General features: G+C 43.0%; 1 protein-coding gene across 5 annotated transcripts in view; it reads right to left on the bottom strand.

The window, feature by feature from the left end:
- Nucleotides 1-25,896, bottom strand: part of AK4 (adenylate kinase 4) — a 74,653-nt gene that overhangs the window by 44,563 nt on the left and 4,194 nt on the right. The window contains exons 1-2 of one of the 5 annotated variants that reach the window (XM_039233452.1): nt 25,445-25,507; nt 24,605-24,882 (exon numbers count right to left, since the gene is read on the bottom strand). The exons of 1 other annotated variant lie outside the window; for it this stretch is intronic. In XM_039233452.1, the coding sequence (XP_039089383.1) occupies nt 24,605-24,749 (145 nt within the window). In that variant the 5' untranslated portion in view covers nt 24,750-24,882; nt 25,445-25,507. Of the gene's footprint in view, nt 1-24,041; nt 24,159-24,604; nt 24,883-25,079; nt 25,137-25,444; nt 25,508-25,896 lie in introns of those variants that run through there. 3 more of the 5 variants (XM_039233453.1, XM_039233451.1, XM_039233456.1) reach the window with 3 other exon arrangements.

Here is a 25,896-nt window from a genome sequence, read left to right as displayed (position 1 = left end):
TTCAGTCTTAGGGTACAAAATCTAGCTCATCATAGCGATAATTAGTATTGGTGTCTTAACCATAGAAAATTGTAGCTAACATTATTTGAATCTGTGATCTATATAATCAACCATTCCCTAGGTCAAAAGAAGGTTAATAGTGAAAAAATTTTTCTTTTAACTTAGATGTGAACCCAAATTTATGTAAAATACAAATATGCATCTCTACCACTAACTGTGAGATTGAAAATGAAAAAAATATGTAATGTGATCTTTTTATGGCAGTAAAACTGACATATTAGTTTCAGGGGTACAACATAAAAACTGGATATTTGTAAATATTACAGAATGATTACCACATTAAGTCTAGTCAACTTTGGTCACCACACATAGTTACAAACTCTTTTTTCCTTGTGGTGAGAACTTTCAAGATCTATTCTGTTAGCAACTTTCAAATATGCAACAGAGCATTATTAACCATGGTCCCCATGTTGCACATTAGGCCTCTGTGACTTATAACTGGAAGTCTGTACCTTTTGACTACATTCACCCATTTTGGTCTTCCCCCACTCACCCTACCTCTGGCAACCACCAATTTATTCTCTGTATCTATGAGAGCTCAGAGTTGTTTTGTTTTGCTTTCATATTTCACATGTAAGAGAGATCATACAGTTTATTTATTCTTGATATCTGCATTTTTATCACGGGACAATACCCTTTTAAACATACTGGAATGGCTCCATAATGAGGCATAGAGCCAATCTGATGCAAGCAATTACTACCAGGCTGAAAATCGGAAGGCTTGGCTCTTAAGAGTTCTGCTTCCAAGGCACTGCTCACAGGACTGAAATCAATGTACTTCACTTCTCATGGCCTCAAGTTTCCTCACCTGCATGAGGCTGTTCGACCCTTCTAGCTCTGCCATCTCAGAGGTAGACTTTCAATTTCCTTTACCTGGCTCTGTGGCCAAAGGATCAGCTTCCGTAGTGTGCGTCAAACACACCAGTGTGCTATGAATCACCAAGATTCCAAGTGAGCAGAGGACGCGGACCTCCTAGACTAAGGAGCATCTCCCTGCTTTCACGGTCATTACACCCATCTGAGATATGAGGAGCGGAGTCCCGACCAGACCTCAGGCCTACATTGTCTTTTCGTGGGCCATCACAGCTTGTTTGCAAGACCTCCTGAGAATAAGAGCCGGTGCTTTGGCCTGTTTGCTCTTTTGTCTCTAGCCAGACTGCATATGTACATTCACTCAGTCCAATTTTGTACCCTGGGTCCAGTGGGTGTGTTTCTATAATACCCAAGACTAAAAATATATATGGACAAAAGCCATGACTTTGGGTAGGGGAGGGGCTCACACTGCTGAGAAAGAAGGTGATCCGGTATCTAAGCACAAAGGAAATCCAGCAGATTCTTTATACTGAAGCTTTCTGCCCACACCAGCTGATCAATTATTATTTGACACTCCATACTGCTTCAAAGAAATAAAATAGTGCAGTAACCTCATTTTAAGAATTTAAATAAATCATGAAAGAAAAAGATATTGGAGTTTTATAAGCCAAAAAATTTTGGATGTCCTATGTCAGGAGAATGCTTTTGGCCCAGAATAGGAACACATGCATTTATAAACATACCATGAACATCTGGCACAGTACCACAGGCTGGCTTATATAAGCAGCAGAGGAGAAGAAAGCAGATTGAGATGGAAGCAACAGAAGTTGGGCAAGGGAACAAATGGGAAAAGGCAAGTTATCTGAAAGGTTTGCCAAAATCATAGATTGAGTTTTAGACTCACAGTGTTTAACCATCTCTTCAAGCTCACCGATCTGCAAGTAAGTCTGCCTTGGTACCCCCATCCCAGGCACTTTCAGCCCTGAGCAGGATCATACCTCCCGTCTCATGAGCTCTCTAGATTCACTCTGCCTCCCTTGTAACCTTATCACAACTCAATTACTAGGCACATTCAGAGGACAGAGAGGAATTTCACTTTTAAAGCAACATAAAAAGGAATCCCTTCCCATTGCAAAAGGCCCAGGGTGTGGATCTGGCCGAAGCACCAGGCACCTTGTGGGCTGCCTCTCTATGCAGGATCTTGGCTGCAGATCAACACAAGGGAAGCTGCTGTTAACTCCAGTGCCGTCTGTTCAAACAGGGTGCACTGCTACTGCTGCCCGTGGGGGACTCTTCCCTCCTTCTCCCTTTCTCTCTCCCCCTTCTGCACCCTTCTATCTCATAGCTCTCTGGCAGTGCTCTGGGGGAGAACTACAGCATCACCAAAGCTGTGCCATGCTCACCAGTGTCCTAGCGCTGACAGCAGACAGTGCTGCAAAGAGGAGGAGGAGGAGGAGGAGGAGGGAAACAGCGGATGCTAACACGTCTATGACAGGGCTCCCAGGAAGGTCATAAGGTAGGCTGACATGCAATCACTCTTTAACAATAGCAGTAGTAATACCAGAGGGCAGCTACTATAAAAAATAGTATGGAGGTTCCTCCACAAATTAAAAATAGAATTACCATACGATCCAGCAATTTCACTTCTGGGTATTCATCCAAACAAAATGAAAATACTAACTTGAAAAGATAATATCTGCACCCCCATGTTCACTACAGTATTGTCTATGATAGCCAAAATATGGAAACAATCTAAGTGTCCAGCAATGGATGGATAGATAAACAAAATATGAGGGATGTGTGTGTGTGTGTGTGTGTGTGTTGTGTGCGCACGCACGCGCATGCGCACGCTGGATTATTCAGCCATAAAAAGAAATGAAATCCTGCCATGTGTGACAACACGGATGGACCCTGAGGGCATCATGAAAAGTGAAATAAGTCAGATACAAACAGAGAAAGACAAATTTCATACAACCACACTTATATATCCAATCTAAAGCAAACAAACAAACAAACAACAACAACAACAACAAAACAAGATCATAGGTAAAGAACAGATGAGTAGCTGTCACAGCAGAGGTATGGGGAATGGAGGAGGAGGGTGAGCAAAATGGGTGAAGGTGGTCAAAAGGCACCAACTTCCAGTTATAAAATACATAAATAATGGTGATGTAATGTACAGGTTACTCATTATAGTTAAAATACTATATTGCAGTATTAGTGGGAAGGCCAACTGGTACAGCAACTGTGGAAAACTGTATGGAGTTTTTCTTCAAAAAGCTAAAAATAGAACCACCCTTCCATCCAGCAATTATACTACTAGGTATATACCCAAAGAATACAAAAAACTAATTCCAAGGGAGAGGCGCTTGGGTGCTCAGTCAGTTGAGTGACTCTTGATTTTGATCCTTGATTGTGGCTCAGGTTATGATTCCAGTGTCATGGGATCCAGCCCCACATTGAGCTCTGTGCTGAGCATGGAGCCTTGTTGGGATTCTCTCCCTCCCTCCTTCTCTCTCTCTCTCTCCATCGCTCCCTGCCCTCTTTGCTACTCTCTCCTGCTCATGCTCTATTTAAAAAAATTTTCAAATAAGGGGGACACATGCACCCCAATGCTTACAGCAGCATGATCTACAATAGCCAAATTATGGAAACAGCCCAAATGTCCGTCAACTGATGAATGGATTAATAAGATGTGGTATCCATATATAATAGAGTATTAGTCAGCCATAAAAAAAGAATGAAATCTTGCCATTTGCAACATCACGGATGGAGCTAGAGAGTATTATGCTAAGTGAAATAAGTCAGTCAGAAAGACAAATACCGTATGATTTCACTCATATGTGGCATTTAAGAAACAAAAAAGCAAAGGGGGGAAAAAGACAGAGGCAAACCAAGAAACAGACTTTAACTACAGAGAACAAGGCTGGTTACCAGAGGGGAGGAGGTGGGGGACAGGTTCAATGGGTTAAGGAGGACATATGTTGTGATGAGCATGTTGTGATGTTGTATAGAAGTGGTGAATCACTATATTGTACACTTAAAACTAATATTACACTGTATGTTAGCTAACTGGAATTTGAATAAAACAGGTAACTAATTAAACTAAATAAAGAGTGTAATAGGAAAAAAATGCAAGAAGCATCACTCATTAAGGCCCTTATTAAGTGCTAGACCAGTGGCTGTCGAGCCTCTATCAAGATCACTATTTTGTTTTTTTTGAAACGGAGACAGTAGTTTGTGCACAAAAGCACTGTGTACACAAAAAAGGGAGACTATTGTAAATTTTAGAATGTGTGTCGGTTTTATGTATTTGTATGTATATACTCAATTGTAAGCTTAAACTAACTCCTACTGTTTAAAGAAGACAATGTAGGTTAACACTATGTAGGTTAACACTGCATAGACAGTCTCCTCTCAGAGAACTACAAAAAGAGGTGGAAGGTAGGAAGGTTTTGTAGGATAAAGAACAAGAAAAAATAGAAAGTATCTGATTGGGTGGGGCCCAGGGTCAACCATCTTTGGGGTGAGATGCCTCAGAGCGGGCATGTCCTTTGGAGATTGGTTGACTGGAAACAACGCTTTTCTGGTCAAGTGGGGCATTTATAGGGGCACAAAGATGATCTAAGTTTCATTTTGCTGATGCGGCACACCAGACACGACAGGTTCCAACTTGAGCCTCAAAATTTATGTCAACACTATTACGGATCACATTTAAAAAAATTAAGTAATGGACCAAATTTTATTCCAATCTCATATATTCATTATCTCATTCAATTCTTACAATACTAGGAGGCAGTACCATTGTTATTCTTGGTTTGCAGTCAAGTAACTGGAGATACTGGAGATATGAAGTGAAGTGATTGAGCAACTTGCAGGCTGGCTTCCCGTGGAAGGGGGATGAGAATCTGTACTTAACACAGGTCAGATCAGTGCGCAGCTTTCCACCCCCACCTACTACACAGCCTGCTACCACTTCCTTAAACAATGTGTCTCTCCCTCCAATTCTTCCCACCCTTGAATCCTTTGTTCAACCACCTGCCCACCCCTTCTGAAAGAGAACACCTCAAGGGCAGGCCTCCTTCAGCTATGGGACTTAAACTGAACCTCAGGGAGCAAAGGATTCCTTCAATAGTTTTTAAGTTGAAGAAGTAAATAAAGATGGGGTTTTTTTTAAAGGAAGAAAGGGAGTGCCTGGGTGGCTCAGTAGCTTAAGCATCAGCTGAGGTCATGATCTCAGGGTCCTGAGTTGGAGCCCCGCATTGGGCTCTGCACTAACAGCACAGGGCCTGCTTAAGATTCTGTCTCTCCCTCTCCCTGCCCCTCCCCTCCTCTCTCTCTTTCTCTCTCAAAAATAATAAACTTTAAAAAAAGAAAAAGGAAGAAAGAAAAGCAAAATAAAATGTAGCAAGAAAAAACAATAAACACTGACTCTTTGGGATCTGTACCCCAAATAACACTACTCTCTTTCTTAGAGCTACTAGGTGGGAAATAAGGAAATTTATCTAAAAATTAAATCAGATTAAACACACACACACTAAAGTTTTAAAGCATCTGTCTATGCTTTGTTCTAGGTCCTTTGTTCAGGGAAAGCAGTTTAATGAGTTTTTAGCTCAACAAAGGTGAGACTGTGATTTATTTTGGGTAGATGGTGAAGAGGTAAACTATTCTGGATAAGCAAGTAACAGGTATTAGAGGACTGAAAGCTAGGCTACAGAAAAAGAACAAATTCTCCAGGAAGGAAAAGAGCAAGAAGGTAACAAATTAACTATAAACGAAGGGATGGGCAAGTGGAGCTAAAGTAGTGTGTGAAGCATGGCTGACAGGTGTTAGGATAATGGTGTCTAACAAGCCACATCAAGATGCTGCTTGTATCAGACTCTAATCATCATGCCCCGGACTTCAGTAGGACCACCTCATATTAGGGGTCCTTTGGGAAACTAAAATCCGGGTAGTATCCAACGTGGGATGAAAAGAATGCTGAAAAGAACAGCCCTTACAAGACTGAAAAGCAGCAGTGAAGAATCCTAGAAGCATGAAATCTGAGAAGGAGGTAATTAGGGACAGTGGCCAGTACCGTAAGTGGTGGAGTAAAGAGGTGTGTGCCCACTAGGTAGGTGGTGAGGGCCCAGGTCTTTCTGATTCAATAGCTAATGCTGGAGGACCAGTCCAGCAGCACAGACTATTACCCAGTGTTACTAACTACCCTCACAGGGAGAGGACACTTGTCCAATGCACTGCGGTCACTCCCACGCCACACATCATAATGACTCAACACCAACAACCAGGATTTGTGGTTCACGAGTCTTTAAAACTCAGTGCCAGCTGAACCTAGAAGCAGAAAAGAAAGTGAGGAGAAAAAGAGGAAACCATTGCATTTCATCTTGGGGCTCTAGAAGTCTTTACCTAATCTAAGTCTAACTAATCTAAATATGAGCTGGTAATGAGACAAAGAAACTGAAGGGATTTCATGGGGGAAAAAAAAACAACTGGGATTTTTTGGGCTCATTTTCCTGCTTCTATTCTTACTAGGACCTGCACCCCCTACCCCCAAGTACATATGGCTTATGGTACTGATATGTATGTTCTCATTTAAGGACTTAATGATTTCTGTGGAATCTTCCAGTACAATAGATAACTTCTAAGCCATGAGTGGGTAGACAGGGCTGTCATGAAGGTTTTCTAAGACCACTGACTCCAGACACCCAGACACCAAGACCCTGGTTCCAAGGTGTAAGTGACTCATGAAGGACACCTAGCTCTTGCTCTGACCAGTTCCTGGATGCCCGAGAAGTCACATACACCAGACCACTGTCCTCAATAAAGACCCCAAGCCCCAAGCAAGATGAGACTCTCTCTCCTTTCCTTTCTGAGTCTCCCAGATGCTCTATCTGTATCTGCGCTCTCTATATCTTCAATAAACTCTGCTCTCATTTGATTTCTATCCTGTGCAAAGCCAAGGACCCTCAGATCCAGCCAGTCTGCATCAGTAAATTACCCAACAGGAAACATTAAACTCCGTGCATTAAACCAAGGATCACTTTCAGCATAGGACAACTGACTCCCACAGTTGTCTCTATTCCAAATATGAGTTCCTAGATATGTGAAGATGTACGCCTCGTACACCGCCACCAATGTACTGGCCACTCGATTTCAAACCCTAAGTTTTTATTCTCAAGTCTCTACATCTTCTTCTGCTACATACTGCTCCTCCAAATAGTGTATACATGAAAGTGAATGCTCCACCAGACTTTCTAATTTTAGAACTCACTTTGAAACTTTCGGCTCTCTCCACCTGCCAAATGAAAGGAGAAAAATTAAACAGCTGCCACAGCTTTTCTCTAAAACTTGGTACAAAGGCGACACATACTTTTTTGAGACAAGAATTTTCTAACTCTTGAGGCACCTGGGTGGCTCAGTTGGTTGAGCATCCAACTCTTGATTCTGGCTCATGTCATGATCCCAGGGTCATGGGATAGAGCCCCAAATTGGGCTCCATGCTGAGTCTAGAGCTTCCTTGGGATTCTCACTCTCTCCCTCTGCCCCTTTCCATGACTCACACACTCTCTCTAAAATAAAAATAAAAATAAAATAAAATAAAATAAAAAGAATTTTCCAACTTTTTTCTTTAAATATAAAGCCAGAAGATACCTGAGTCTCTAAATATGACCAAACTCATGGGGCGCCTAGATGGTGCAGTCGGTTAAACGTCCGACTTTGGCTCAGGTCATGATCTCACAGTTTGTGGGTTCAAGCCCCGTGTCGGGCTCTGTGCTGACAGCTCAGAGCCTGGAGCCTGCTTCGGATTCTGTGTCTCCCTCTCTCTCTGACCCTCCCCTGCTCACGCTGTCTCTCCCTCTCTCCCTGTGTCTCTCAGAAATAAATAAAACATTTTTAAAAAATTAAAAAATAAACTAAAATATTTTCTAAAAAATAAAAATTAAAAAAAATTAAAAAGATTAAAATGATCAAACTCAAAGCAGTAGAGCCACCTCGCCACAGCAAGGCAGTAAAGTCTGGCAGCAACTAGCAAACTAAGGTGATGCATTTTCTCAAGTATATAATTGGATTCTACTTCTTTGCAATCTCACAACAAAATGATAAAGTCTTTGGGTAAATTTAAACCTAATCAAAGCCAACGATAACTGTTCTAGTGATCACTCGTTTACTTAACTCCACATATTTTATGCAAATTATCAACAACATCCAGTTTATGACCTTTTAAGAACTACTTCTACTTTGTGTAGAAAGCGACACTGGATGAATCCGTATCAAAAAGAAAAAAGATGAAAGGAAGGAAAAAAGAAAGAAAAAAAGCAAGCAAACAAGCAGGCTCTTTAAGAGGGATGAGGTCCTAACAGACAGCTGCCTTGCCTTGTGTAACACTTCAACTGTTAAGAACAAAGCTTTAAAAATTAATCCTGCAACTTTTCTTGCCTTTCACTGGCCAGTAACTATGAAACAGATTTCCAATACGTGTTTATAATCAGGTCTATATAACTAAAAGCAAACTGGAGCAGAGCCAGAATTACAGGAAGATTCTATCGTCTTAATTTCACTTCTAGAAACACCGCTTCCCACCCTGCATGGGTTCCTGGCTTCAGCCACTTAAAACATCTCACACTGACTAACAGTGGTTCCAGCTATGGCTCAGCCAACCATCTGTGGCTGTCTTTCACAATCCTGGCCATTAAGGAAATGCAATGTTTCAGTGCTGTTTGGTTTGGCTAGATTCCGCTAAACATAAGCTAAGTGCATGCATTTTTTATTCTCTAGGGTTTGAGCTCCAGAAGTGTTGTAACATGACATTCAAAACCTAAAACTGACCTTGACTAGATTTGGACTGGCGTTCTGAGACAACCAACAGAAATATATAAGCTGGGGGAAAAAAATCCTTCCACCAGGCTCTTAAATGCATTTCCTTTACAAAACTAACATAATGCAATCAACTACTAGTAACAAACACCAACACACTGGCCTACAACTAGGATCAAATGGGTGAGGCACTCACCTTAGGCAAAAAAAAAAAATTTGAAGAGGGCAACAAAAAACCAAACTCTAGTCATCAAGATAACTAATATTTTAATGCAATATTTTAAAATATCAAAATTAGTGCAAAAAAAATCTATGATGAAAATCAATCCAACCCTGCATTGAAACAACTCACTCTCAGCTGTAACAATCCTTTCTCAATCTGTCAGGTCTGGTTTTTATTTGAAATTCTTGTATTTTGTTCATTTTATTGCACTACCACTGATGTTTTAAGTTTTCATGGGCACCCCCTTAAATTTCTCATTCAAGGACAGTGCTTTACTCCCCTCACCCTACCAGAGCCTCACTCAGCCCTGTCAATATGCATTTACTTAATACTCATGAGGAAATCTAGTGAGGTAGTCCCACCATTACTCTCATTTATAAATGAGTAAACACAAAAAAATTACTTACTTTGCCCTAGATTGTAGAGCAAGGGTTGCCAAGTCAGATTCCAAACCCAGCTATGCAGCTAAGAGCCCACACTTTTTTTTTTAATGTTTATTTACTTTTTAAGGGGAGACAGAACATGAATGGGGGAGGGGCAGAGAGAGCAGGAGAGACACAGAATCCGAAGAAGGCTCCAGACTCTGAGCTGTCAGCACAGAGCCCCGACCCAGGGCTCGAACTCAAGAGCCATGAGATCATGACCTGAGCTGTAAGTCAGATGCTTAACCAACTGAGCCACCCAGGCACCCCGAGCCCCAACTCTTAAAGATAAACATACCACCTCTTAGAGTTTTGTATCACAAAAACATTCAGCATAAAATCATATAGTCCTGGATTTTAGGAAATAACAGTATGTAGAAACTATCCAAATAAACTATAATAAATGACAATCTGGGCAAATTTATTTTGTAGTCATGATTTACTCATCACTGATTAATCTCCTGCAATATTTAGGCTAAGTCGTAATTCCACCAAACTCCCAAATTTTTCTAATTTGTCCCTAATACCTTAAGCCATCCTAATGCTCAGAATGAATCAAGGGAGAGACAGAATATCTGACCCCTCACTCAAAGGACAGGGCTACAGATCTGAGTAGCCTAGAGTAGCTGGGCTTAGGTTCTGAGATACCCTCAAACACTGTCGGCTTTTCAAAGCTAATTGAGCCACAGTGTGCACTGCAGGACAATATTCAGAAATACTCCCAAATAATGTGCTCATTTGGAAAGAGAGTAGAGGGGCACCTGGGTGGCTCAGTCGGTTGAGTGTCAGACTTCGGCTCAGGTCATGATCTCTGGGTGTGTGAGTTTGAGCCTCTCTTGGGATCCTTTGCCCCTCCCCTGCTCTTTCTCTTTCTCTCTCTCTCTCTCTCAAAAATAAATTAACTTAAAAAAAAAAAAACTTAGAAAGAGAGTAAATTTAGAAGTAAAGCCACTATAGCTACAATGGCCCCACCATATTTAGCCAGTTGTTTGTTGAAGGTAGCCATCAGTTTAAAAGGGTCGTAATGAAATCAGGCTAAAAAGAATTTAGAGGGGCGCCTGGGTAGCTCAGTTGGTTAAGAGTCCGACTTCAGCTCAGGTCAGAACTCAGGGTTCGTGAGTTCGAGCCCTGCGTTGGGCTCTGTGCTGAGAGCTCAGAGCCTGGAGCCTGTTTCAGATTCTGTGTCTCCCTCTCTCTTTGCCCCCTCCCCCACTCATGCTCTGTCTCTCTCTGTCTCAAAAATAAATAAACTATAAAATAAATAAATAAATAAAAATAAAAAAAAAAAAAAGAATTTAGAAAAGTTATCCTGGAAAGAATGGTTTGGTTGAAGGAACCAGAGCTATTCTTTGGGGGGGGGGGGGAGACAACTTAAGTCAGGGAAGTGGTGCCTAGCAACTATTTTCAATTAACTGCAGAGTTAGTAGATTTAATTTGTGTGACACCAAAAGACTCAAGTTGGACAAGTGGATGACAGCTTATGGATGACGGTTTCAAGGACTGGCTTTCATCTCAGTATAAAGAAAAAAGTCTTCCAACAATGAAAAAGCCTGCCTCCAGAGGGGGGAGTTGGCAGTCAGCTCCTAGAGAAGGGACACAGCACAGAATGGCCACTTAGACAGAAGAACTCAAATTCCTTCCAATTCTAAGACATTAAGAAATGGAACAAATAATTAAACTTAACACATTCATTGTTGTGCATAGTGTTTAGTTCCCAAAAACCCTAGAAAACTAAAGCAAACTATGAGCTCAATGGGAAGGTCTTGCTCTTTCACTGTATTCCAAGCTAGATTCTTGATTTTTTTAAAACTAAGCCACTGAAGTAATACAAGTAAAAATCAATCTCCCTTACAGAAAAAATAAATCGTGTCCTGAGACAGAATTTATAGTTCCCATTTAAGAAACTGGGAAGCTGAACTCATATATGCAGTCAATATTTTATAGTTCTCCTGCAAACTACATTAGCTATTCTTACCAAGATCTACAGAGGTCATGCAGAAGAAAGAATACAGAAGCTGTTAAGTTAGAATTTAGGAAAACAAAGCAAAGCCAAAGTCAAATCAGATACATCAGCAGCCCAGTACATTAAAAGACCTTGAGAAAATCTATTCAATTGGACACACAGGTAAAGTTAGAAAAATGTCCATTTTAATGATGACACAATTTCTGAAAAGCAATTTTGGGTCCAGGGAGTCTTCCAAAAAGAGGTACACAAATAACCTTAGTATAAGTATTTTTGTTTGGACAAGAATGGGAAACAAGACAGTCTTAAAAATTAGGAGGGCAACACAATCAATAGTTTTAAAAACAATGAGTGTAGTCTCTGCTGAGCGGCAGAGTACACACACACACACACACACACACACACACACACACCTGTATATTGCCTAAGTCCCAAGAGATTACGCCAGCGATTCCATTCAAAGCACCACATTTACTGGGGAAGATTTTAAATGAAATCAAAGTATTCCTATTCCTGGAACAAACCAGAGAGAACCCTCCTACTTGTCAGGCATTTTACTTACATAGATGACCCTCCCAACACCTCTGTGAGTTAGGGGTTCTTACAACTGAGGAAATCAAGTTAATTAACTCCTCCCAAAGTTTACTAAGCCGGTAAGAGGTTTAGACAGAGGTATGACTGACTCCAAAGCCCAACCTTATTTCCTCTATGCCACAGAGCCAACTGCCCGTGCTTATCACTCGCTATGCCAAAATCCACAGAAACTTCCACTTGGAACTTCCCTGCAGGTATGTTAAACTTGTCATCATCCTCAACCCCTGACTGTCCTCCTTTTAACCGGGGCCACTTTTCTCTACAATCACTGTAATTCCTTCAAAGGGTTGCAATGGCTCTGCCACTCCCATGCACAGAGTCATATTCGGTACTGTTGTCACTACCTCAGCTTCTCCCAAATTTTCGTTTTCATTAGTTTTACCCTATACTTGATCTAAATCGTTTGTGACATCATCTTAGCTCCTCCAAAAAAGGTGGAGACCGTTTTTTTATTCCTATTAACAAGATGCTATTAGAATATACCAGATGTAACAAGTACTTACTGTGTATGAAGTCTACCCATTTGTTGACTTTTTAACAACATCTTAACTGTCCTCCCTACTTTCATTCTAGAACTTTCCAACCTAGTTTCCAAATAACCGAAGTGTTCTATTTAAAATGTGAACAGGGGCACCTGGGTGGTTCGGTCTGTTGAGCTTCTCTCAGGTCATGGGATAGAGCCCCACATTGGGCTCTGTGCTGTGTGTGGAGCCTGCTTAGGATTCTCGATTTCTCTCCTCTACCCCTCTACTCCACTTGCGTGCACTCTCTCTTGCTCTCTCTCAGAAACTAAAAATTAATAAAATTAAATTAAATTAAAATAAAACAAAATAAAATAAAACAAAACAAATAAAAACAGTATATTTCTTAAAAAAATAAATTATGAATCAGACTGTCAGTCTCATTTTTAAAAACAATGGCTTTACCTTGGATTAGGTGATGACACCAAAAACCTCAAGCAAGAAAAGAAAAAAACAGATAAACTGGACTTCAAATTTTAAAACTTTTGTGCTTCTAAGGAAAACATCAAAAAAGGTAAAAAAACAACACACAGAATGGAAGAAAATATATGCAAGTCACATATCTAAGAAGGGACTTGTAGGGTATCTGGGTGGCTCAGTTGGTAGGGTATCTGGGTGGCTCAGTTGGTTAAGCATCTGACTTTGGCGTAGGTCAGATTTCACAGTTCATGGGTTTGAGCCCCACACTAGGCTCTGTGCTAACAATAATATTAAAAATAATAAACATTAAATTTTTTTTCAGAAAATAAAAAAATAAGAAGGGGCTTGTATTCAGAATATATAAAGAACTCAACAAAGAAGGAACAAATGAGCCCACCTAAAAAATGGACAGGATAGTAACTGGCCAAAGAAGATCTGCAAATGGTCAATAGCACATGAAAAAATGTTCAATATCATTAGTCCTTAGGGAAATGTAAATCAAAATCACAGTGAGATACCACCTCACACCCATTAGGATGGTGAAAATCAAGAAAGATATACAATACCAAGCATGACAAGTATGACACTGGAACCTTCAAAATTCATTGTTGGTGGGAACACAAAAATGGCTGAGCTGCTTTGGAAAACAGCTGGAAGTTCCTCAAGATTAAAATTTTTTTAATGTTTATTTTAAACATAAAATTTTTAATGTGTATTTTTTTTTTTTGAGAGAGAATGCACACAAGGGGAGGGACAGAGAGAGAGGGAGAGAGAGGGAGACACAGTACAGAGCCCGATGCAAGGCTTTAATTCAAGAACTGCAAGCTCACAACGTGAACTGAGGTTGGCTGCTTAACTGACTGAGCTACCAAGGCACCCCCAAAATGTAAACATAGAGTTACCATGTGATTTAGCAACTCCACTACTAGGTATATATACATGACTGAGAGAGATGAAACATATATTCACACAAAAATTTGTATATCAGTGCTCATAGCAGGAAACAACCCAAGTGTCCATCAACTAACGAATGAGTAAACAAAATATGGTATATCCCTACAATAAATATTACCTGGCAATAAAAAGGAATGAAGTAGTGACACAAAACTACAACATAGTTGAACTCTGAAAGCACGCATAGTGAAAGAAGCCATATACAAAAAGTCTTATCGTACAAGTCCATTTACATGAAATATCCAGAGTAGGCAAATCCATACCAACAGAAGGTAGATTAGTTGATGGCCAGGGGGAGGGAGGGGAAAGGGGCAATGACTACTAACGGGTGCACAATTTCTTTATGGGGTAATGAAAATGTTCTCAAATTAGGCAGTGGTGATGTGATGGTTGCAGGATGCTATAAATATACTAAAAACCACTGGAACCACTGGTCTCTATGCTTTATAATGACAAGTGCTATCATATATATTATATAGATTTATGCCAGTCACTCCTCATCCAGTTACATGGAAGCCCCAACTCCTGATCATTCCTCAAAGTCCTATGCCAACCTTTGCAGCCTCCCCTTCTACCATCTCCTCTTTACTCACAGTGCTCCACAAACACTTGCCTCCTCTCCTCCAGGAAAAGCTCACTCCTACTCTAGGGTCTCTCCACATGCCCTTTCCTCTGCCCCCAAATCTTCACACACCCGGTTCCTACCCTTACTCAGAGCTCAGCTTAAACACCATCTAAGAGAAGCCGCCTCCAACCTCACAGTTTAAAGCGGCCTTCCCAGTCACTCTCCATCACTGCACTATCATATTTTGGGGGGAATACTTATATAGCATATAAGGCCTAACGCATAAGGTATACAAGGTTACCGTGATTATTTTTCCCTTGTTTATAGCACATCTCCCCTCCTGCCATAACAGGCTATCAAAACATTTGTTGAACTAAACGGACACTAGTGAATTTGCTATTCAGACGGTTAGACACTATAAGATGTTACAAAATAGATCACCTTACAGGCAGATGATCATGAATGCCATATTAGAGATACAGATGGGTATAAGAGGAATTTCAGAGAAAAATTATATATACCTGCAACAGTTGTAGAGAACGTCACGAAAGCAATGAGACTGAAAATAGACCTTGAGAGATTAAGTGTGAAAGGCGTTCCAGGAGAAAGGCGCACCTGAACAATGCCCTCCCCACCTCGTCCATGACCTCACAACACTTCACCCACACACATCCTACCATGACTCATGGGAACATAATGTGAAACCTAGAACTTGAACCCGAGATGGTGCGTGCCTCAAGGGTACTTCTGCATGCCTCCTCACATCTAACACAAGCATAGAAACATCTGCCAAATGACTAACGAAATAGCAGGCTCAGGTATTATTCCAGAAGTCTTACCATTACAATGGAAGGCAATTTCTACCTCCTCACAGTTGCGTAAAGTTTCTATTTTAGACCTTTTGGGGTTCTTTACTGGGGAGGGAGGAGGAAGTAAGCATTTCCTTAGATTTTTTTTTTAAATGTTTCAGGAACAGAACAATAAAACACATACATCTAGACTACCCTTGAATCTGCTGACCCTCAATGTACTTGTAGAGAGCTGAGCTGCAATGATCCCCTGGCCACCCACTGTTCCAGTGGCCTGTTTATAAGACAAGACATGGCTATTTCACTAGGTGCTGGAGCACTTGGATGGTGGCATGATATGATGGGAAGTCTAACCCTACCTAGGGAGTCCCAAGTTTGACTACTAGCTTCTCTACCTTACCAGCTACTTGACCTAAGGCAAGTAACATGATCTAAGGCCATTTCTTCTTTTGTAAAACGATGTAGTAAAACCGCTGTGTAGATTTGTGTGTAGACTAGAGAATATGACACATACATCAGCCAGTGCAGGGCTTCACACATGCCTGACCCAGTGCAAATGTTAGTCATGATGACCAAGTTGCGAGAATTATAAAGTGCCAAAGTCACAGGTTGCTGATCAACAAGAAAGTGCTGAAGAACAGAAAATAATTGATTTCTAGCTTCTTGGGAATTTGATGACCAGGAGTGACTTTGCATTATTTCAATATCAACAGTCACTCTGGCTAAATAAGGGATGCTTGCTGCCAGATCTGTCGTTTAACTATTACCAAGAATTCTTGGAACTTGGACATGGGACTGTTAAAATATAACATCAGCCATCTAATTGTGTCTCATGAAACTGTATCAATCAGACCTTTTGTACCATGTCTTAAAGGCCAACTTGAGAACTAAACATTAAGATGAGGGAGGTGAGGGAAGGCCAACTTGAGAATTAAACATTAAGATGAGGGAGGTGAGGGAGGCACAGAGTAATTCAAAGCCACTACTACCTGCTCATGCTTTAAATTTCTTTTAACGTTTATTTTTGAGAGAGAGAGAGACAGACAGAGTGTGAGTGACAGAGGGGCAGAGAGAGAGGGAGACACAGAATCTGAAGCAGGCTCCAGGCTCTGAGCTGTCAGCATAGAGCTGAAGGCGGGGCTTGAACCACAAACTGTGAGATCACAACCTTAGCTGAAGTCAGAGGTTTAAATGACTGAGCCACCCAGGTGCCCCATACCTGCTCATGCTTTAAAAAACAATCTAGTTTGCTAAAAGAGCTGAGCTGCCTGACCCACTGTAAAAGAATACTGCCTAAAACTTTACAAGAAAAACAGAATTTCCTAGTCCTTAAATCTTATTACAACATGGATTACACAGATTGCTTAAGAGCAGAGTAGCCTAATTCCATGTAATTTACTTGGTAGATTTTAAAGGAAATAGGCAATTAGATATGTCCTTTATAATGGGTAGATTTGTAGCTAACAGTCTGGTACACAATTTATGAGCTTCACGATCAGGTGCCATCACTTGAATTCTAGGAAGCTTGGAGCAGAAGTGTAGAAGCTTCATAAATTATGATGCTAATATATTTGTGTGTATCTTAAAGATAAGCGCCAAGTAATGAAAACTGGAAAAGGTGATATGCAGCAGGTTTAACAACCCTTTCCTTTAATAATATAATAAGAGATGAATAAAGGCTAAAATGGTAATACACAGGTGTGATCAAGCCATAAGAGCAATGATCTCTTGTGGACCCCAAACGAGCTCTGAAAGGAGTTCCAGTTATGCGGTGGCAACGACCATCCTATCTCCTCACCTGGCAGCTAGACTCATCTGTCAAAACTAAGCCTGAGAATCATCTCTAGAAAGCCTTCTGTAATCTCACCCCCTTCTCAATGCTAGGTCAGCCATACTTCCCCATATCCCAGGGGACCTACACATACATATCTATTACCTTATCCTTGTTTGCCTGCCTCAACCTCCTTCAGGAAATAGACCTCCTGTCACTCCTTTGTATCCCACAGGCCAACACTGCTCAGCACTTACATATTTGCTGAAAGACATAGTTACTAGGACATTCAAGGCAGCATGCTTTGTATACCAAAGGGCAGTAAATAACCTAAATTCCATCAACAGAAGGTTAGTGAGATCAGCAGTTCTCCAAGTGTGGTCCAAGGACCCCAAGGGTCCACGAACATCCTTCCAGGGGTCTGTGAATTCGCCCTTTCTCTAAATACATGTCTGTGTGAAGCCAAATATTCTTTCTGTACTTTAACCAAAACAACATAGCACACAAACTGAATGAAGAACCAGTTAGAAGAATCCAGCTTTCTTTTACAAATCAAGACACTGAAGAGATTTTCAAATAGGTAAAAACAACACTATTCTTCTCAGATTTTGTTTTTGAAACTAGTTATTTTTCATAGAAAAATGTTATGTTAATATGAAATGGATTTATTGTTATGTTTAATGAATTCACAAACATTCAAAAATTTCCTAGTTTTAACTTCTAATAAAATTAGTAGCTAGAAGTATATTCCATCTAAAAGACTCTACTGGGGTGCATGGGTGCCTGACTCGGTTAAGGACCCAACTCTTGATTTCGGCTCAGGTCCTGATCTCACAGTTTGTGAGATCTTAGAATGAGCCCAGTGTTAGGCTGTGCTGACAGCATGGAGCCTGCTTGGAATTCTCTCTCCTCTCCCTCTGAGCAAGGGTGCTCTCTCAAAATAAATACATAAACTTAAAAAAAAAAAAAAAAGCTGTATGGAGTGCTCAGTGAGTTTTGGTTTTGTTTTGTTTTCTGCAGAGAGTGAGGGAGGGGCAGAGAGAGAGAAAGAGAGAGAATCTTCATCCTCTGCTGAACATAGAGCCTGAGGCAGGGCTTGATCTCATGACCCTGGGATCATGACCTGAGCCTAATCAAGAGTCAGATGCTCAATGGACTGAGCCATCCAGACTCCCTTCAAGGAGTTTTACTTTTTTTTTAAGTTTATTTACTTATTTTTGAGAGAGAAAATGTGAGTATGAGTGGGGGAAGATGCAGAGAGAGGGAGAGAAAGAAGACTAGGCTCCACACTGTCAGCACAGTGCCAAACTCGGGGTTCAATCTCAGGAACTATGAGGTCATGACCTAAGCCAAAATCAAGAGTCAGATGCTTGACCAACTGAGCCACCCAGGTCCCCCTCAATGAGTTTTAAATGTGAGACCAAAATGTCTGAGAATGTCTGATTAGAAAAACTATGGTACAGCTGTACAATAAGGGTGTGTGTCTGGGGCACCTGGGAGGCTCAACTGGTTAAGCGTCGGTCTCTTGATTTCTGCTCAGATCATGATCTCATGGTGTGTGAGATCAAGCCCCACATCAGGCTCTGTACTGAGAGTGTAGAGCCTGCTTGGGATCGTGACTCTCTCCCTCTCTCTCTGCCCCTCTCCCACTCCTGTTCTCTCTTAAAGAATAAATAAACTTAAAAAAAAAAAAAAAAGAGTATGTGGCCAGTTTTCAAAAAGAGTAACATAGATTGATATCTGCTAATAGAAACCAATGTCTAAACAATACTAAGTCTAACGAAAGATATGAAAAACAAAATATATATTTGTACTTTTTAAAAAAGAGGCTACTGCTATCTATGTATATGCTATATACATGTATGCATAAATTTTCTGGATGAACACTCAAGAAAAGTAACTAGTAGGCATCCTGGTAGAGTGTAACTGGGGAACCATGAGTCAAGGAGGGGAGAGACACTTTCCACACCATTCCTAGTGTATTTAGTTTGAAAATTTTACCATCTGTACATATTACCTTTTCAAAAAATCAAAAGTGGGATAAAAATTATATTGAAATAGTACAGGGGCATTAAACTCATATTAAAGAACAGGCTATAATGACACTAAAAATTATTAAATTATATGTTGTGCAATAAAGCAAGTAATTTTGAAAATAGTAATACAAAGTTTATTCTTGAAATTCAGTCTGGAAGGATATACCATTTATAAAAAGTATTAACAGGGGCGCCTGGGTGGCTCAGTCGATTAAGCTTCCGATTTCAGCTCAAGTCATGATCTCATGGTTCGTGGGTTCGAGTCCCGCATAGGGCTCTGTGCTGACAGCCAGCTCAGAGCCTGTAGCCTGTTGCAGATTCTGTGTCTCCCTCTCTCTCTGACCCTCCCTTGCTCATGCTGTGTCTCTCTCTCTCTCTCAGAAATAAATAAAACATAAAAAAAATTTTTTTTTAAGTATTAACAGTATTTTCTCTTTCCAGTTAGTGGGATCACAAGTGTTTGTCTTATTTATTTTTCTTGGATTTTTAAACCTTTGATAACTTACACATACTATTTTTATAACCAGGAAAACAAGAAGAGTTTAAATACATATGTATCAATGTATGTGTACCCATGTCTATACTTAAATATTTAGTAAGCCAAAAACTACATGAGTAAATTAGGATCTATTATCTACTTTTCTACCAAAATCTTGATTAGACATTTATAAGCTAAGTTTAATTTTTTTTAAGTACGCTCCACGTCCAATGTGGGACTTGAACTCCTGACCCTGAGATGAAGAGTCACATGCTCTACTGACTGAACTAGCCAAGCACTCCTGCAAGCTAAGTTTAAAATTCTTTTCTTCTACAGTATAAAACCTACAGATTCAGTCATTTTTCTTTTTTTTTTTACAGTTTATTTATTTTTGAGTGAGAGAGTCGGAGCACAAACGGGGGAGGGACAGAGGGAGAGGGAGACACAGAATCTAAAGCAGGTTCCAGACTCTGAGCTGTCAGCACAGAGCCCAATGCGGGGCTCCAACTCACCAGCAGTGAGATCATGACCTGAGCACAAGTCGGACGCTTAACCAACTGAGCCACCCAGGAGCCCCTAGTCATTTGATTTCTAGTAATCTATGCCAAGGAAAATATATTTGCTGAATGATTTACATGCAAAGACGTTCATAAAAGCATATTAAACAGCAAATAACCCAAATGGTCCACACCAGATTGGTTAGGAACACTCCAGTTCAACCTTAAGGTACATTCACCCAAGTGCTAAGTCCAAAATCCTAGGACTGATCTCGGGGCTGCTTTCTCTCCATCACCTCCCACCACCAACTCATTCTGTCCTAAAGGCTTCGCCTTTATTTGCATCCTAAAGCCCTTCATTTCTCTCTGCCTTCACAACTAACTCCCAATCCAAGCCCTGGTCCACTCTCTTCATCCACACTGGTCTTCCTGGTATCACTCTAGCTTAACTGGAAACTTCACACAACATCCCAAAGTTCAACTTTTAGAAAGTAAATCCATTCATGTCATTATCTTATTTAAAACACTTCAATAGCTGTTTAGTGCCCTTTACATAAAACCTAATCCAATTCATATTTTCCAAATTCTCCACAAGGTATAACTGTAAACTAGGCTAGAAAAAGCTCCTTTTAAAAAATTACCACACTGGGGGGAACTTGGGTGGTTCAGTTGTATGAGCATCTGACTTCGGCTCAGGTCACGATCTTGCAGTTCATAAGGTTAGCCCCACATTGGGCTCTATGCTGTCAGAACAGAATAGGCTTCAGATCCTGTCCCCCTCTCTCTGCTCCTCCCCTGTGTATACTCTCTCAAAAATAAATAAAAAATAACTACACTGGGGGCACCTGGGAGGCTCAGTCGGTTGAGTGTCCGACTCAGGTCATGATCTCATGGTTCGCCAGTTTGAGTCCCTGTGGGGCTCTATGGTGACAGCGCAGAGCCTGCTTGGGATTCTCTCTCCCTCTCTCTCTCTGTGCCTTCCCCACCCATGCTAGCTCACTCTCTTTCTCTCACAAAATCAATAAATAAACTTAAAAAAAAAGACCACACTGGAAGACTGCTTAGATTCAGCTGTTCATTTAGTCCTGTTGGGGGACACCTTATTCAAGTCACAAATTGTGCTTTCAACACCCATAAAAACCCTCAAAGAAACCAGGCACTGTAAAGTGGACCTGTGGAATCGAGAGATCCCCTAATCTGGTCAGACCCCTGACCTGGGCTATACCCCAAGTCTTACTGAGCTAGAAAAAAAACTAGAACATAGCATATTCCACAAATCCTATGATATTCTATAGAACAACTATTTAGAGTTGTTTCAGATACCTCGTTGAACTCTGTGAAGTCTCTAGATACAATCTACTCAGAAGCTTTCACTCTTACATAAGATACACATTTATACTTAACAAATGCAAAAAGAAAACCCTGAGCCCTCTGAACTAGGTCACCTTTTCAGAGAAAAGAGGCTCAGGCCATAGTCTAATTTGAAATGCTGGTCCCATCTGCAAACCCCAGCAAAAGCTGCAGTTAATATTAATTAAGAGCAGAAAGACGTTTGTTCTTGAACATCGTTTCACCCAATCAAGTCCAGGATGCTTCCAAATGGAAATCTGCCAATTTTCTTGTACTTGAGATTGCAGATCCAGTACAGAATAATGTGGTTTTTTAAAATGCCACTATCTGTCCAACCCTTAAGATAAGATTCTCACATCCTTTCAGAGGGAGTTTCAATCACCATCACTCAACAAATGGAGACTAGTATCTCCCATAAACTTCCAAAGTTTTAATAGAACTCACTACTAAGTACCAGCAGTGTGTGTGCACACACACTCATACACATACACAGAAAAGCTAATATTCCTTATGACAGAATGTAGGACCCACCTCCTGGCAATCTATGAAAACTCTCCCTTCTATTTACTCATGCAATGCACTAAAGAAAATGAGAACCAAAGATTTGGGTGTGAGTCTTCAAAGTCTCTGATTAAGTCTCAGCCTGCATTGCTTCAGGCAGATCAGACAAAGCCAATGGGTGACAGCTATCATGAGATTAATCTCAGATCCACAGCAGGCACAAACTTTTACCATAAATCAAAGCTAAACAGAATGGACTCAACTGCTTGAGACTATCTGACTCCTGGATAGTAGACAGACTGTAACCCAAAGACCTGTTGAGCTCTTTCTCTGCCCTATCCCCCTCTTCAGTGGGACGTGGAACATGGTGAGGGTTGAAGGGACAACAAGGGGCACATGATTATCTCAAATACTGCTACAGCGCCTGGTACCTAGAACACTGACACATAGCAGGTACTTGGTAAATACCTACTGGATGATTCAGACAGACATTTGCTGTAATGCATTATAACTGTATGTGAGAGCAGCAACAGAATCAACAAAGCCATGTGCAAAGGAAAGAAATGAATTCTGCCAGGGCAGGTGAGGGAAGACTGCCCAGAAGCAATGAGTAGCCCTTCCCTGGAAGAGCATTTTTTCAGTAGGCAGAGGCTGCAGGAAAGCCATGTGGACGGGAGTATGCCGGAATCAAGGCTGGAGCAGATGGCCGGAGCTACTTTCCAACTCAAATTCCTACCAAGGTTTTATTTCCTGGGGTTCTGTCATGCTTCCTCATCTCCTTCAAACTTTCAACTATAAAGGTATACATACAAAGGAGCTGTATGGCTTCTCTATCAGGAGATTAGCTAATGGCAAACAACAGGTAACAGAAAAATACCGTGGAATGTTTTCTTGCTTACAAGGCAATGAGATTGTAAAACTCTTAGAAACTTCTGCTAGAAAAATAATCCAAGAACACCCTCCAGGTCCACTAGAAACAAGCCACTTTCAAAATAAATTGCTGTCCTTCATTTTTCTTCTTTCCTTGATAAGCAGTTTTTAAATTGGTGTATGAAAACACTACTTGGTTCCCAACAGAAAAAGATCTAAACATTTTGTAGTCACAACATTCTATAGAGAGAAACACTGGGAGAAAATGAAGCCACGTGAAAGATAACAGAAACTAAAATCCAAAACGCAAAGAAAGAAAAAAAAAAAAAGTGAGAATAAGGGAAAACAGCAAGTGGAAAGTTTTCAAAACCTCTAAGAAAGTTCTGAAGTAAGCCACTTCCTATCACATTCTCTTTAAAAATGGAAAGGGCACTAATCCAGTCTGGGATGGACAGGGTGAGGTCTCTCATGCCAGAAGGAACCGAGCCCCCAAGTCAGGTAGAGGGAATGCTAAGAAATGGGCTCAGTGCCACAGAATCATTTCCTCCCCTGACCAAGTCTCTGGCTCCCTACCACGGAGAAGCCAGAGCCAATCACAAAACCCTCCGGCTGAGAGCCAGCCTTCCCTCTCACACTGCTCTTCCCCCAAACTGCATTCCAAAACAAAAAGAATAAAATGCATTGAAATGTGGTATTAAAATTAAAATAGACCCAACTGAGGCAAGAGAGAATTCAAGGTGCAGCCTGGTACACAGAACTTTTCCTTCTGAAAGATGGGGGTGAGGGGGTGAGCCTTCTTGGAAAATCAAAATAAAAGCTTGCTTTTGCAATCTTCTCAAGAGATAAAGAATAAAATTGCCTTTGAGATATTTCTTAATTCCTAGGTTTTATGTTGTTTTTCAGCACAGTCCTCTGCCCACCTCTTGACACTAATCTGTGCTTCTGTAATTAAGATCCCTGGATAATTAGCCCACGGATGGGTATTAACCACCCTGGACACCGCTGAGCACAGTACCAAAGCTCCCCGTTTGCAATTATCAAGTTTTCATAAGGGAGTTGCTCATTATGAGATTATGCATCCCAGAAAGGTTATGAACTAGCAGCACAACGGCAACCTCTCGCCCTTCAATGCCAATTCATCAGGAACTGGGGTGGACGTGGGGTGGAAGGAGAGGGGTGAAGGGCCCTGAAAGACTAAGCGATCAGGCGATTTACATCCCCAAATTCACGATGCCAGCCAAAGGAGGCATTCTCAAGAAGCCATTTCCAGGGAAGCTGGATTCAAAATGTAATTTCTCAGATCGAGTCTTCTACTACGTAGTCTCCCTAACGGCCAGGCCCCGGCTTGGGAAGGAGGGGTGTTAGTGGTGAGAGTTTACCTTAGAAGGCGGCAGCGGACAGACAGGCCTTTCAAAGCCACCAGGGCTCTGCCCGGAGGCCCAGGGTGACGCGGAGGGGCAGGAACAGTGCGCGGCTGGCAGCCCCGCGGCGCCACAGGTTCCCCGGAGCGCGGCGGGACCGGACTCCCACAGGTGGGCGGCGAGAGCGGGGGACGCCCCAGCTCCCCGGGGACGCGGGGGGGAGGTGTGGGCTGGGAGGGCTTATCCTTAAGGAAGCAGGGCGAGAGGGAAGCTCGGGGTTTTCAGCTGTCTGCTTCTCACTCCCTCAGCTGGGTGGTTACAGGCTTTTCCCCCAATGCAAGTGGAGCCCAGGCGACGAGAGGAGCAGCGTACGCCTTCCACCCTCCTCCCTGCGAGCCTCGGCACCCTCCTGGGGCGCGGTTAAGCCGCACCACGGCGGGCCACCATTTACATGCTCCCAGGCACGTAGGAGCCTGCACGACCACATGCGGGCGGGGGAAGGGCGCCCGGGGACCGAGGAGACCCGACCCAACCCGATCCCGCTACGGCTCACCCCAACCCCTCGCCCCCGCACCCCTCACCCGTGTTGGCTTTGATGTTCTCCCGCAAGAAGTGGCCACTGGAGAGATGCTGGAGACCAAAGCTCTGAGCGATCCTCTGGCACACGGTGCCCTTGCCCGAGCCGGGCGGCCCAAGGATGACCGCGCGCAGGAGTTTGGAAGCCATTGCCTTCGGCAGGCAGGGAGGGGGCGGCCAAACGGACAACCCGGACAGCGGCCTCGGAGAAGCCCGGGGAACTTTATGGCTTCTGCTTCTGCCTCTGACACTCTCCGCTCGCGCGGGGACTCGCCGGGCGCCCCTGCAGGGGGAAGGAGTGACTTTTGAGACAACCCCTCCCTTCAGCCCCTCGCCGGGGCCGGCTCGAAGGCGGAGAAAGGCGCCACGCTACCCATCCCCGCCCTCCTCACCCCCACGCCGCGATTCAGTACAAGTCCGAGTCCCCGCCCCTGCCGGGGTCGGCCTCGGGGGCTCCGAGGGCGGCCCGGCCAGGCCCACCTCTATTCCTTCCTCTTTCGTTTCCCACGCGGCGTTCGAGGAAGGGGCCGGGCGGCCTGGCATCCCCGCGCCAGTCTACACCGAGGGGGAAGCCGGGAGGGGCGGCGACTCCAAGCGCGCCCCCCGTCGCCGCACGAGCCGGGCGGCCTGGGGACGGAGCCCCTGCCCCGGCCCTCGCACGTGGGCCGCGCTGAGTCTGCGCCGCGGCCCCTCCCCAGCGGCTGTCAATCCCCGGGAGTCGCCACGGCCCCCGCCGCCCGTGCGGACCGCCCAGAGCCCACCTCCGCCGGGGGCGGACCGATGCGCTCCCCGCTGCAACGCGCCCGAGTCCGGCGCCTCTCCACCCCAAGGAGTCAAACACACACCTCGACTGGGACGCGGGGCTCCGAGAGGATTCCAGCCCGGATCCCGCTGGGCGGCGCCGCCTCCGCCCGCCCCCACTCCGAGCCCTAGCCGGCCGCGCGGGACTCGCGCCTTACGTAAGCCGGGGAGACCGGCTCCTAGCTAGCTGCCGGCCGGCGCCCCCTCCCCTTCCCGCCGCGCGGCTCCCACCCCGCCCTCCCAGCCCACGTGCTCCCCACCACCCAGTGGGGGCTGCAGGGGGCGTCGGGTCTCAGACCCACCTCTTGCACTCGCCTGGGGAGCGCATTTACTGTTAAGGGGAAGGAAAAATACAACTTGTTGAGCGCCTACTGTGCGTCAAGTTCAGGGCTAGGTGGTTTCCTTCTGCAACAACCAATTCACGGATGAGGAAAGGAGGCTTGGCGTATCGCCGTTCATTCAACAAATGTTTGTTGACCTCCCACCATGTTCCAGA

This window comes from Hyaena hyaena, unplaced genomic scaffold (assembly GCF_003009895.1).
Source record: "Hyaena hyaena isolate Hyena2069 unplaced genomic scaffold, ASM300989v1 scaffold_75, whole genome shotgun sequence".
NCBI lineage: Eukaryota > Metazoa > Chordata > Mammalia > Carnivora > Hyaenidae > Hyaena > Hyaena hyaena.
This window is presented reverse-complemented; position numbering and strand designations above follow the sequence as displayed.